The following is a 12572-nucleotide window of genomic DNA, read 5'->3' on the forward strand; positions in this document are numbered from 1 at the left end:
GCAATTCCCAAAGCCATCGGCACCACAGTGAAGGATATCCTGCAAGGGACAAGGCTCATTCTTTGCCTCCGACCTTAACCGCTCACATTATCAACGGGCTTTGTGTAACAGCCCAAATATAGGAGGAGGCGAGGGAGGGGAGAGAGAGCGCCACCCTGTACAATCAGCTCATGATGAAATCCTCCTGTTTGTTTCTTCTGGGAACTAACGTGGGCCGTGTCACTAAAGTCTCATCGCAGAGACCAGTACTGAACACTGATGCCGGCGGTGGTGTGTGTGTGTGTGTGTGTGTGTGTGTGTGTGTGTGTGTGTGGTGTGTGTTGTGTGTGTGTGTGTGTGTGTGTGTGTGTGGTGTGTGTGTGTGTGTGTGTGTGTGTGTGTGTGTGTGTGTGTGTGTGTGTGTGTGTGTGGGGGGGGGGGGGGGGGGGGGGGATCACTTGCTCCGTCTTGTAGCTTTTCCCGACTGTTTATACATCGCACAGTACTGTGCGGGCGGTTCTGTTTCTTGGAATAATTGAGTATTTTGAGTACTGGTGACCCCTGGTTTTCCAGACTTGCCCAATGTTCAACGTCTGATAATATGCGGTTTGTACAAACGTTCCCTGGCAAACATCTAGAGTGCAGTAAGGCACAAAGTGATTGATGAACACACACTCTGACTACACTGAAGTTTTTTTTAAAGAGTAGGATGGAGTCGTCTTTGGGGTACTGCAAGCCTGTGTCTTTGGGGAGGGGGGGCGCCGATGCTTTTTTTTGCTGGTGGGGGTGTCGTTGCGTTGCTGCTGCTTGTGCGTGGGAGGAGGAGCTGGGGGCTTTGGGGTTCTAACATTTAACTGTCGTTCATTCTTTGGGGGCACTTCTCTGTCTTCATGGATGTTTGCAAAGAAAAAGAATCTCAGGATGTATATTGTATACATTTCTCTGATATTAAATGTACCTATTGAAACCTATTGAATACACAGTAGAACCATCCTCAATAAGGTAAATAAAGTGACGCCTACATCTTCCTTTGGCACAAAAAAATACATCGTTTGCAAAGTTGAGCCGCTCCTGGGCCCTGTTGGTTTCAGTGCGGCCTCAGTTATTCCATCCAGCCTTTATCGATTTGATTTCAGAGATCATCGATCGCGCAAGGTAAATCGAAAACATCTGGAAGAAACAAAGTCAATTAACAGAGCACTTTGTACTTCAAAAGCAAAGCAGTTCGCGAGCACAGCGGGACCCCGCCAAACAGAAGCAAAGTGAAACGCCTGGATCATCCAGTTCGTGCTCACCGCTGCACTGGGTCCTGGTTCAAAACCGGTTACTAGGATGTGCTTGTGCTGTATCGAATGGTCCAACCGGAGCCACTTCTACAGCGGTGCCGTGGTGGCTGTGTCACCGTCTGGAATGGTGGTGTGGGGTCAGGGGGACAGGGTCGAACTAAATTGCAGAAAGTTGTAAAATTAGTCAGCTCCATCGTGAGCACTAGCCTCCGTAGCATCCAAGACACTGTCAAGGAGCGAAGCCTCAGAAAGGCGGGCGTCTGTCATTAAGGACCCCACCATCCAGGACATACCCTCTTCTCACTGTTAACATCGGGAAGGAGGTACAGAAGCCTGAAGGCACACACTCAGCGATTCAGGAACAGCTTCTCCCCCTCTGCCATCCGATTACTAAATGGACATTGAACCCATGAACATTACTTCACTACTTTTAAATTTCTGTTTTTACACTACTTATTTTAATTTTACTATTTAATATACGCTTACTGTAATTCACTTTTTTCCTATATTTATCATGTATTGCATTGTACTGCTGCCGCAAAGTTAACAAATTTCCCAACGTGTGCCGGTGATATTAAACTCGATGCTGATTCTGACTATAACCCGCCGTGCAGAGCACAAGACCTGTGCCGGTGATCCCAGTGTAGCCTCGGGCTGTGACAAACTCGGGAAGCAAAACAGCAGCGGGCACGGAGAGCAGGGGTTTGTTATTTTAATAATCAGCATTTTCAGAATCAGGTTTATTATCACTGATTTATATGACATGAAACTTTTTTTTATAGTACAGTACAAAAATATCAAATTACCATAAATTACAAAACAAGTAAATAGTGGAAAAAATGAATAACGAGGTATGGATCGTTCAATTAGTTAACCAGTGCAGCCCTTAATTTGAAAAAGTGTGAACATTGGAAAATGTGATCAATTGGAAAAGAAATACGACTTTTAGCATTTATTTCTCTCTGTAGCAGTTATCTGCGGGGGTACATGGTTTGTGCAGCACAGGCATCTACCCCAGGTCAGGACCCCGGTTCCACACATTTCCCAAACCCCAGGACCCAATTAAAACCTCTCCGTGGCTCGCCTAATGCAGCTCCCTTTCCAATGGCTGCTGGCGCAATACTTTCCCACTGATTCCCCCCCCCCCCCCCCCTTGAAATTCCACCAAAGCAGGATGCCGCACACAGCCAGCATTTCGTTGTCTTTCAAGACAACTTATGTGCTTCGCTTAGGTTAATGGTTTTCTTTTCAAACCTGCCGCAAAATTCTATTTCAATGATGCAATCACAACATTTAAAAGAAGTTTGGACTGCGTCTCGGGAAGGTATAGAAGGCCAAGAAATTAATACAGGCAAACGGGATTAGTGTAGACCAGGAGGAAATCTGCAGATGCTGGAAATTCAAGCAACACACACAAAATGCTGGTGGAACACAACAGGCCAGGCAGCATCTATAGGGAGAAGCATTGTCGACGTCTTGGGCCGAGGCCCTTCATCGGAACTAACTGAAGGGAAAGATAGCAAGAGATTTGAAAGTAGGAGGGGGAAGTGGGAAATGATAGAAGACCGGAGGGGGTGGAATGAAGCTAAGAGCTGGAGAAGGGAAAGGATGATGGGACTGGAGGCCTAGGGAGAAAGAAAGGGGGAGGGGAGCACTAGAGGGAGATGGAGAAACAGGCAGAGTGATGGGCAGAGAGAGAGAAAAAGGAGCTAATGCAGTTGTCGATGTAGGAAGCGCTGCCTCCTGCACGCATGCCAAGCTCGTTGACTTCATTAACTTTGCCTCCAACTTTCACCCTGCCCTCAAATTTACCTGCTCCTTTTCTGACACCTCCCTCCCCTTCCTTGATCTTTCTATCTCCATCTCTGGAGATGGCTTATCTACTATAAGCCTACAGACTCTCACAGCTACCTGGACTATTCCTCTTCCCACCCTGTCTCTTCCAAAAATGCCATCCCCTTCTCGCAATTCCTCTGTCTCTGCCTCATCTGCTCTCAGGATGAGGCTTTTCATTCTAGGACGAAGGAGATGTCTTCCATTTTTAAACACAGGGGCTTCCCCTCCTTCCACCATCAACTCTGCTCTCAAACACATCTCTCCCATTTCCCGCACATCTGCCCTCACCCCATCTGCCTACCACCCCACTCGGGATAGGGTTCCCCTTGTCCTCACCTACCACCCCACCAGCCTCCAGGTCCAACGTTATATTCTCCGTAACTTCCCCCACCTCCAACGGGATCCCACTACCAAGCACATCTTTCCCTCCCCCCCCACCGCTTTCTGCTTTCCGCAGGGATCACTCCCTACGCGACTCCCTTGTCCATTCATCCCCCCATCCCTTCCCACCGATCTCCCTCCTGACACTTATCCTTGTAAGCGAAAACAAGTGCTACACCTGCCCTTACACTTCCTCCCTCACCACCTTTCAGGGCCCCAGACAGTCCTTCCAGATGAAGCGACACTTCACTTGTGAGTCGGCTGGTGTGGTATACTGCGTCCGGTGCTCCTGGTGTGGCCTTTTATATATTGGTGAGACCCGATGCAGACTGGGAGACCGTTTTGCTGAACATCTACGCTCTGTCCGCCAGAGAAAGCAGGATCTCCCAGTGGCCACACATTTTAATTCCACGTCCCATTACCATTCTGATATGTCTATCCATGGCCTCCTCTACTGTCAAGATGAAGCCACACTCAGGTTGGAGAAACAACACCTTATATTCCGTCTGGGTATCCCTCCAACCTGATGGCATAAACATTGACTTCTCTAACTTCCGTTAATACCCCTCCTCCCCTTCTTACCCCATCCCTGATCTATTTAGTTGTTTTTTTTTCTCTCTCTCTGCCCCATCACTCTGCCTGTTCTCCATCTCCCTCTGGTGCTCCCCTCCCCCTTTCTTTTTCCCTAGGCCTCCCGTCCCATGATCCTTTCCCTTCTCTAGCTCTGTATCCCTTTTGCCAATCACCTTTCCAGCTCTTAGCTTCACCCCACCCCCTCTGGTCTTCTCCCTATCATTTCACATTTCCCCCTCCCCCTCCTACTTTCAAATCTCTTACTATCTTTCCTTTCAGTTAGTCCTGATGAAGGGTCTCAGCCCGAAACGTCGACAGTGCTTCTCCCTATAGATGCTGCCTGGCCTGCTGCGTTCCACCAGCATTTTGTGTGTGTGTTAGTGTAGACCACAATCTCAGTCGTGGACAAGGTGGGCATCACTGTGTGTTTCTTGTGCTCCACCATGCAACATTCCATGAAATCCCCACCTAGCCTCCTATCCCAACTATAAATCGCTACATCAATGTTTAGTGTTCTTTAGGGAAAAGAGTTCCTATTATTTATGTTATCCCATGAGGTCCAGCCCCAGCCTCCTCCATAACAAACCGAACCCTCCTGGGCGAGAGTCCGTTCTGGAAATGAACTCTGCTTGTTTTGTTTCCTCTCTTTTCTTGAAGTGGGACACCTACTTTGGCTGGAGGTATCTGACTGTGGTGTTCTGCAGGAACTGCTGTTTGCGATACCTATACAGTATATAAATGGCTTGGAATGAGAGATAGATGCAAAGGTTGATGGTGTTGTGAATAGTGTAGAAAACTGTCAAATGGATCAGCGGGATATACAGTACTGTACAAATGTCTTAGTTAATATGGCATCATCCCCCATCCTTTCCAGTCTTTTTTTTAATAAACTTTTTTTTATTGTGTTTTCAAATAGTTACAGAATAAAAGTGTGTGAAAAAGAAAATATGTGTTACCCCTCCCCCCTAACATCCCTATTGAAAGAAAAAAGAAAGAAAAAAAAAAGGAATGCCTGGATATTGGAAGATCCCCACATGCTCCTCGGAGTTCGTAATAACTTTAGTATATATATTTATTTCTTTCCCCAAGTAACCAATTATTTCATCTTCGGAGTGCCTATATATTTAATCCTGTCTTTTGTAAATAAGGGCGCCAAATTTTCAAAAATGTTTCATATTTATCTCTTAAATTATAAGTAATTTTTTCAAGTGGAATGCAGCCATAAATTTCTTTCTTCCAACAATCTATACTTAAATATGTATCCGATTTCCAAGTAACTGCAATAGCTTTTTTGGCTACTGCCAATGCAATTTTTATAAATTCTTTCTGATATTTATTCAATTTGGATATCGGTTTTATCCCTTCAATATCACCTAGTAAAAGTAATATTGGATTATGTGGAAGTTGTATTCCAATAATTTGTTCCAGTAAAACTCTTAAATTTGTCCAAAAAGGTTGAATTTTAGAACAAGACCAAGTAGAATGTAAAAAAGTACCAATTTCTTGGTTACATCGGAAACACTGATCAGATAAATTTGGATTTAATTTATTTATTTTTTGTGGTGTAATATATAGTTGATGTAAAAAATTGTATTGCACTAATCTTAATTGGACGTTTATTGTATTTGTCATACTCTCAAGACATAGTCTTGACCAATTTTTTTCTTCAATTTTAATATTCAAATCACTTTCCCATTTTTGTCTTGACTTATGGACTCCTTGTTTAATTGCCTGTTTTTGAATCAAATTATACATACAAGAGATAAATTTTTTAGTCTTTCCTTTTTGAATTAAAGTTTCTATTTCATTGGGTTTCGGTAATAACATTGTTTGACCTAACTTTTCTCTTAAATAAGCCCTTAGTTGAAAGTAACAAAAAAGAGTGTTGTTTGATACTTTATATTTATTCTTTAATTGATCGAATGACATTAATATACCTCCTTCAAAATAATCTCCTATATATCTAATCCCTTTTTGAAACCAATTATATAAAAGTTGATTATCCATTGTAAAAGGAATAAGTCTATTTTGAATTAAAGATCTCTTTGCTAATAAGGATTTCTTTGTCTCATCGTCAACATTTATCTTATTCCATAAATCAATCAAATGTTTGAAGAAATCGTCCACTATTTGTTCATTTCCATGGACATTGCCTGACCTGCTGAGTGCCAGAGACACACCCACCCCTGAGACACCAGGCAAGGTTATTTGATTCCAAACAATTGGTTTATTGTTCTTCTGATGCTTCCTGCTCCCTCCCCTCTCCATTCCCCTTTTCCCAACTATGATTCCCCTCTCCCTGCCCCCTTCCCGCTTTCAGTCCGCAATAGAGACCCATATCAGAATCAGGTTAATCATCACTCACATCTGTCACGAAATATTTTTCTTTTTTGTGCTGGCAGTACAGTGCAAATGGTAAAATTACTACAGTACTATGCAAAAGTATTAGGACTGCTATCTCTAACTCTGACCCTGAAACTTTGGCACAATACTGTAAATCAGTTGCAGATATGGGTGGAAAAAATGGCAGATAAAGTTTTATTACAGTCATGAGGTGTTGCACTCTGGCAGATCAAATATAAAAGCACAGTACACAGTTAATTGCAGAACCCTTATCAGTGTTGGTGTCCATGTCGGTAACTTGGGTCCATGTCGGTAACTTCCTGAAAGTGATTACAGAGGTTATAGGTGGTGAAGAAGGCACATGGCATGCTTGCATTTGTTAGTGGAAGAAATTGAGTTCAAGAGTTGCTGCAGTTTTATAAAAGTCTGGTTTGGCTGCACCTGGAGCATTGCATTCAGTTCTGGTCATCAGGTACAGAAAGGAGAGCGTGCAGAAGAGGTTTAGCAGGCTGATTAGATGGTAGAAGGACAGGTTGGAGAGACTTGCGTTGTTTCCTTTGAAGCTGTAGGCTGAAGGAAGACCTGATGGAAGTTTATACAATGATGAGAAGCATGGACAGACAACCAGCATCTTTCTCCAAGCGTTGAAATGTCCAATACTAAAGCGCATGCGTTTTAGGTGAGAGTTCAGAGGACATGGGAGGGGCAAGTCTTTTTTTTAAACTCAGAGTTCTGGGTGCCTACACGCACTGCCAGGAGTGGTGGTGATGCACCATCAATAACTCACTCTGAGACGTAAGAAGCGAGGTATCGGCTTTTATTGACTGGAAGAATGAACAACACTACATCCTGGAGAATGAGGCCGGGCATCAGGCCTCAATCGCCTTTATACAGGGGTCTGTGGGAGGAGCCACAGAAGCAGTCAGCAGGGGTCTGTGGGAGGAGCCACAGAAGCAGTCCAGACAGGTATATGTAGTTCACCACAGGTGGTAGAGGTGTTTAAGAGGCTCTAAAATAGACACCGATGTGCAGAGAATGGAGGGATATTGATCAGGCAGAAGAGAGTGATGTAACTAAACATTATTAACTGATTTGTTTCAGTATAACATGATGGTCCCAAGGGCCTGTTCCTGCACTATTCCACATTCCATGCCAGCCTGACCTGCCGGGGATGTCTCCCTGCTCTACATTTCACAGCTCCCACACTCTTTTACATATTCTCACTCTCTCACTGCTCCCATTTGCTCACTGACCAGATAACCTTATTTAATTGTTTATCCTCATAGTTACCCAGGTTTTTCCTCATCAGAGACACACCTCCCTCACCCTGCCTGAAGTGAATGAATTTCTTTTGCCTCCTCCCAAACAAGAGAAGATATACAGATGCTGGAAATCTAAGCAACACGCACAAAATGCTGGGGGAACTCAGCAGACCAGGCAGCATCTATGGAAAAGAGTAAACAGTTGATGTTTCGGGCCGAGCCCTGCCGAAGGGTCTGGGTCTGAAACTTTGACTGACTGAAAGTGTGAAGGAAGTAGAAATAGACTTGGATATACTCAAGATCACCCAGATACTGAGAGCATCAGAGATAAAAGTTTTAGTGAGGTGGTCGCATGTATAGTACGGCAGCAGGTAGCTGGGTTAAGGAAAGGCAAGGGGAATAGGCAGGCAATGGGTGGTTCTGCTGTGGCCATTCCCCTAGCAGGTATACCTACATGGATATTATTTGGGGTTGGGGGCTGACCTTTCAGGGGAATGAAGCAGCAATCAGGACTCTAGCATTGTGACCAGCTCTGAGGCTCTGAAGAGTGCAGTTACTTGGGGCGATAGGGGTAGGGGATTCAACAGTGAGGAGTCAGACGGTAGTTTCTGGGGCCGCGAATGAGACACCAGGAAAGTGTGCTGCCTCCCTGGTGCCAGAGTCTACAATGTCTCTGAGGGTACAGTGTATGTGGAATGATCTTCCGGAGGAAATGGTTGAATTGCGCACAGATAACAACATCTAGAAGTACTTGGATAGGAAGGGTTTAGGCCAAACACAGGATCAGAATCAGGTTTAATATCAGAAGCATACATCACGAAATGTTGTTGTTTTGCAATACATAAGAAAGGAAAAACTATAAATTACAATAAGAAATATATCTTAAAAAATAAATTATATACGTAGTCCAAAAAGAGAGCAAAAAAGAAAAAGGATAGTGAGGTAGTATACAAAGGTTCATTGTTCATTCAGAAATCTGGCTCTAGAGGGGAAGAAACTGTTCCTCAAACATTGAATGTGTCTTCAGGCTCCTGTACCTATTCCTTGAAGGTCGTGATGACAAGAAGGCATGTCCTGAGTGATGGGGGTCCCTCTTGATGCATACCGCCTATGATGGAGCCGGCTGAGTTTGTAACTTTCTGCAGCTTTTTTTCCGATCCTGTGCAATGGCCCCTACATACCAGATGGTGATGCAACCAGTTAGAATGCTCTCCACGGTACACCTGTAGAAATCTGCAAGTTTCTGGTGACATACCAAATCTCCTCCATCTTCTAATGAAATATACCCGCTGTTGTGTCTTTTTTAAAATGGCATCAATATGTCATAGATGGATAGATGGTCAGAGAGGAACTTGGGACTGCTCACCCTTCCCACTGCTGATCCCTCAATTAGGTCTGGTGTGTGTTCCCTCAACTTCCCCTTCCTGAAGCCCACTATCAATTCTTTACTCTTATTGACATTGAGTACAAGGTTGTTATTGTAACAACATTCAACCAGCTGATTTATCTCACTCCTGTACCCCTCCGAGCCACCATCTGAAATTTTGCCGACAATAGTTATGTCATCAGCAAATTTATAGATGGCTTTAGAACTCTGCCTAACCGCACAGTCATGAGTGTAGAGTAGAGCAGTGGACTAAGCATACGTCCTTGAGGTGTGCCAGTGTAGAGTGTCCTCAAGGAGGAGATGTTATTTCTGATCCGCAGTGACTGTGGTCTCCTGATGAGGAATACAAGGATCCAGTTGCAGAGGGAGATACAGAGGCCCAGGGTTTGGTGCTTGTTGATTAATACTGAGGGTATGATGATGTTAAATGCTGAGTTTTGTCACTAGCAGCCTGATGTAGATATTGCTATTGTACAGGTGATCCAAGGCTGAGTGGAGAGTGAGTGAGATTGCATCCACTGTAGACCTATTGTGGCGATAGGCAAATTACAGCAGGTCCAGGTCCTTGCTTAGGCAGGAGTTAATTCTAGCCATGGCCAACTTTTTAGAGTACTTCACTAAATGTAAGTACAACTGTGTGATAGTCAATGAGGCAACTCATCCTGCTCTTCTCGGGCACTAGATTGTTGCCCTTTTAAAGCAGATGGGAACCTCTGACTGCAGCAAAGCGAGATTAAAGATGTCCTTAAAAACTCCGCCAGTTGGTTGGCACAGGATTTCAGAGCGCTACCAGGAACGCCATCAGGGTCTGATGCCTTACGAGGGTCCACCCTCTTAAAGATGATCTGACGTCAGCTCCAAGACAAAGATCACAGGGTCACCAGATGCTGCAGGTGTAGTTTTACTTTCCTTTTCAAAGCCAGCTTAAAAGGCCCTGAGCTCATCTGAGAGTGAAGATTCACAGCCATTCCTGATGTTAGGCTTCACCTTGTAGGAAGTAATGGCCTGCAACCCTGCCAGAGCTGACCTTCAGTCTCTAACTTCAGTCAGATTTGGGTTTTTTTTCCCCACACTTAAAGTAGCCTTCCTGAGATTGTAGATGGACTTCTTGTATGTTTTGGATCAGCAGTCTTGAATGCCCTCAGCAGATCATGAATCTTCTGGTACATCCATGGCTTTGGTTTGGGTATGGCCAGTATGTCCTCAAGGGCACACTCTCATCCACACAGATCTTGGTGGAGTGGTATATTCATTCAGATTTGAAGATAAATCTCTGAACCGATAGGATACAGTTTTAAGATGCTTGGAAGTAGATACAGAGGGGATGTTAGGGGTAAGTTGTTTTGTTTTTTTTTTTACGCAGAGAGTGGTCAGTGCGTGGAATGGGCTGCCAGTGACTGTGGTGGAGGCGGGTACAATATTTAAGAGACTCCTGGATAGGTACATGGAGCTTAGAAAAATAGAGGGCTATGGGTAACCCTCGTAATTTCTAAGGTAAATACATGTCCAGCACAGCATTGTCGGCCGAAGGGCCTGTATTGTGCTGTAGGTTTTCTATGTTTCTAGTATTATCCAGTCCATTGACTCTCAGCAGTCCTGTAAGTGTTCCTCTGACCATACCTTCTTGGTCCTCACCATTGATGCTGCAGTCTTTAGTCTCTGCTTGTATGATAAGGTAGAAGTTACAACCAGGTGAATGGACTTTACAAAGTCCGGGCATGGGATGGCATGGTAAACGTTCCTAGTGGTGGTATAAGAGTGGCCAAGATTATTGGCTCCTCTGGTTTCCCAGGTGATATGTTGGCGGTGATTGTTCAGAGACTTCTTCAAGTTGGCCTGGTTGAAATCTCCCACAATGGTAGGCTTCGTGACTGCTGATCGCGGTGCTCAGCTTCTCCAGCATCTGCCTGACATTGTCCAGGGGTGGAATGTGCACCCACTACCACGAGGACAGCAGAAAACTCCCTCGGCAGGTAAAAAGGATGACACTTGACCACTATACATTCCAGGTCAGGTGAGCGGGATTGAGACAGAACAGCCACATCCGTGTACCACGATGAGTTAATCATGAAGCACACTCCTCTTTCTCTGCCTCTAAAAGACTCAGCTGTCCTGTCTTTGCAGTGAACGGCTGCAGCGTGGCAACTGAAATGGCAGGGGTGAGCCATGTTTGTGTGAAGCAATGTACACAGCAGCCTCTGATGCTGCAATCTTCCTCTGAGATGTTTAACTCTATTTTCCAGAAACTCTACATTCGCTAGTAGGACTCTGCCTTACAATTGTACCGCAGCCCAACATGTTTTCCTATGGATATGGGACTAGCTCTGATACACAATGGTAGGCATGGCCCTGTTGGGCCAAAGGGCCTGTTTCCATGATGTATTTCTCTTTCACTGCGAATTCTCCATCATGTGTAAAATCTTTCCTCGTTTCACCCTGTCAACAACTATACCTCCATCCCTACCCTTAATGACTGTATCCCCTGCCCTATTGTCAATGACTGTAACCACGGTATTCCTCTCCTCAGCCAGAGGAAGCTTCCTCCCTATGTACAGCTTGTAAAATGTCCTAAGAGTTTTATAGACTTCAACAACAGTTTAGGGGTAATATGAGGGGGAACTTCTTTACTCAGAGAGTGGTAGCTGTGTGGAACGAGCTTCCAGTAGAAGTGGTAGAGGCAGGTTCGATTTTGTCATTAAAAAAAAAAAAATTGGATAGGTATATGGACAGGAAAGGAATGGAGGGTTATGGGCTGATGCAGGTCAGTGGGACTAGGTGAGAGTAAGTGTTCGGCACGGACTAGAAGGGCCGAGATAGCCTGTTTCTGTGCTGTAATTGTTATATGGTTATAATATCTTGGCAAGGTTCCTGGCAAAGTATGTTCCATCTACTAGCACCGTCAGCCTTCTAAATCCACACAGTCATATTCTCTGGCTCCCATGCCTTTCGACTTTCTCAACAACCCTCCGGGAAACACTTGGCCTTTTTTCCTTGGAGCGACAGAGGATGCGAGGTGACCTGATAGAAGTGTATAAGATGGTGAGAGGCATTGATCATGTGGAAAGTCAGAGGCTTTTTCCCAGGGCTGAAATGGCTAGCATGAGAGGGCACAGTTTTAAGGTGCTTGGAAGTAGATACAGAGGAGATGTCGGGGGTAAGTATTTTTTAAGCAAAGAGTGGTGAGTGCGTGGAATGGGCTGCTGGCAATGGTGGTGGAGGTGGATATGATAGGGTCTTTTAAGAGACTCCTGGATAGGTACATGGAGCTCAGAAAAATAGTGGACTATGGGTGACTCTAGGTAATTTCTAAGGTAGGGACATGTTCAGCGCAGCTTTGTGGGCCGAAGGGCCTGTATTGTGCTGTAGGTTTTCTATGAAACCATGAACACATTGACTGAGGAATGTGTCATAGAGGAAGCAAAGAGCACAAGTGTTGCTGAGGCAGGAGAGGGGAAGAGTCCTCCAACTGACATTGCATCAGGTGCTGGATTGGATGCCAAAAACCACCTCCAGGAACAGCGTGGG

The 12572-nt window shown here is 44.8% G+C and overlaps 1 protein-coding gene across 2 annotated transcripts in view; it reads right to left on the reverse strand.

Moving 5' to 3' along the window:
- Positions 1-397: 397 nt before the first annotated feature.
- Positions 398-12572, reverse strand: part of LOC140714187 (tetraspanin-14-like) — a 58269-nt gene continuing 46094 nt past the window's right edge. For both annotated transcript variants that reach the window (XM_073025085.1, XM_073025084.1), the window contains one exon: positions 398-1149. In XM_073025085.1, coding sequence (XP_072881186.1) covers positions 1078-1149 — 72 coding nt within the window. In that variant the 3' untranslated portion in view covers positions 398-1077. The remainder of the gene's footprint in view (positions 1150-12572) is intronic.

Source organism: Hemitrygon akajei, chromosome 21, assembly GCF_048418815.1.
Source record: "Hemitrygon akajei chromosome 21, sHemAka1.3, whole genome shotgun sequence".
Classification (NCBI taxonomy): Eukaryota; Metazoa; Chordata; class Chondrichthyes; order Myliobatiformes; family Dasyatidae; genus Hemitrygon; species Hemitrygon akajei.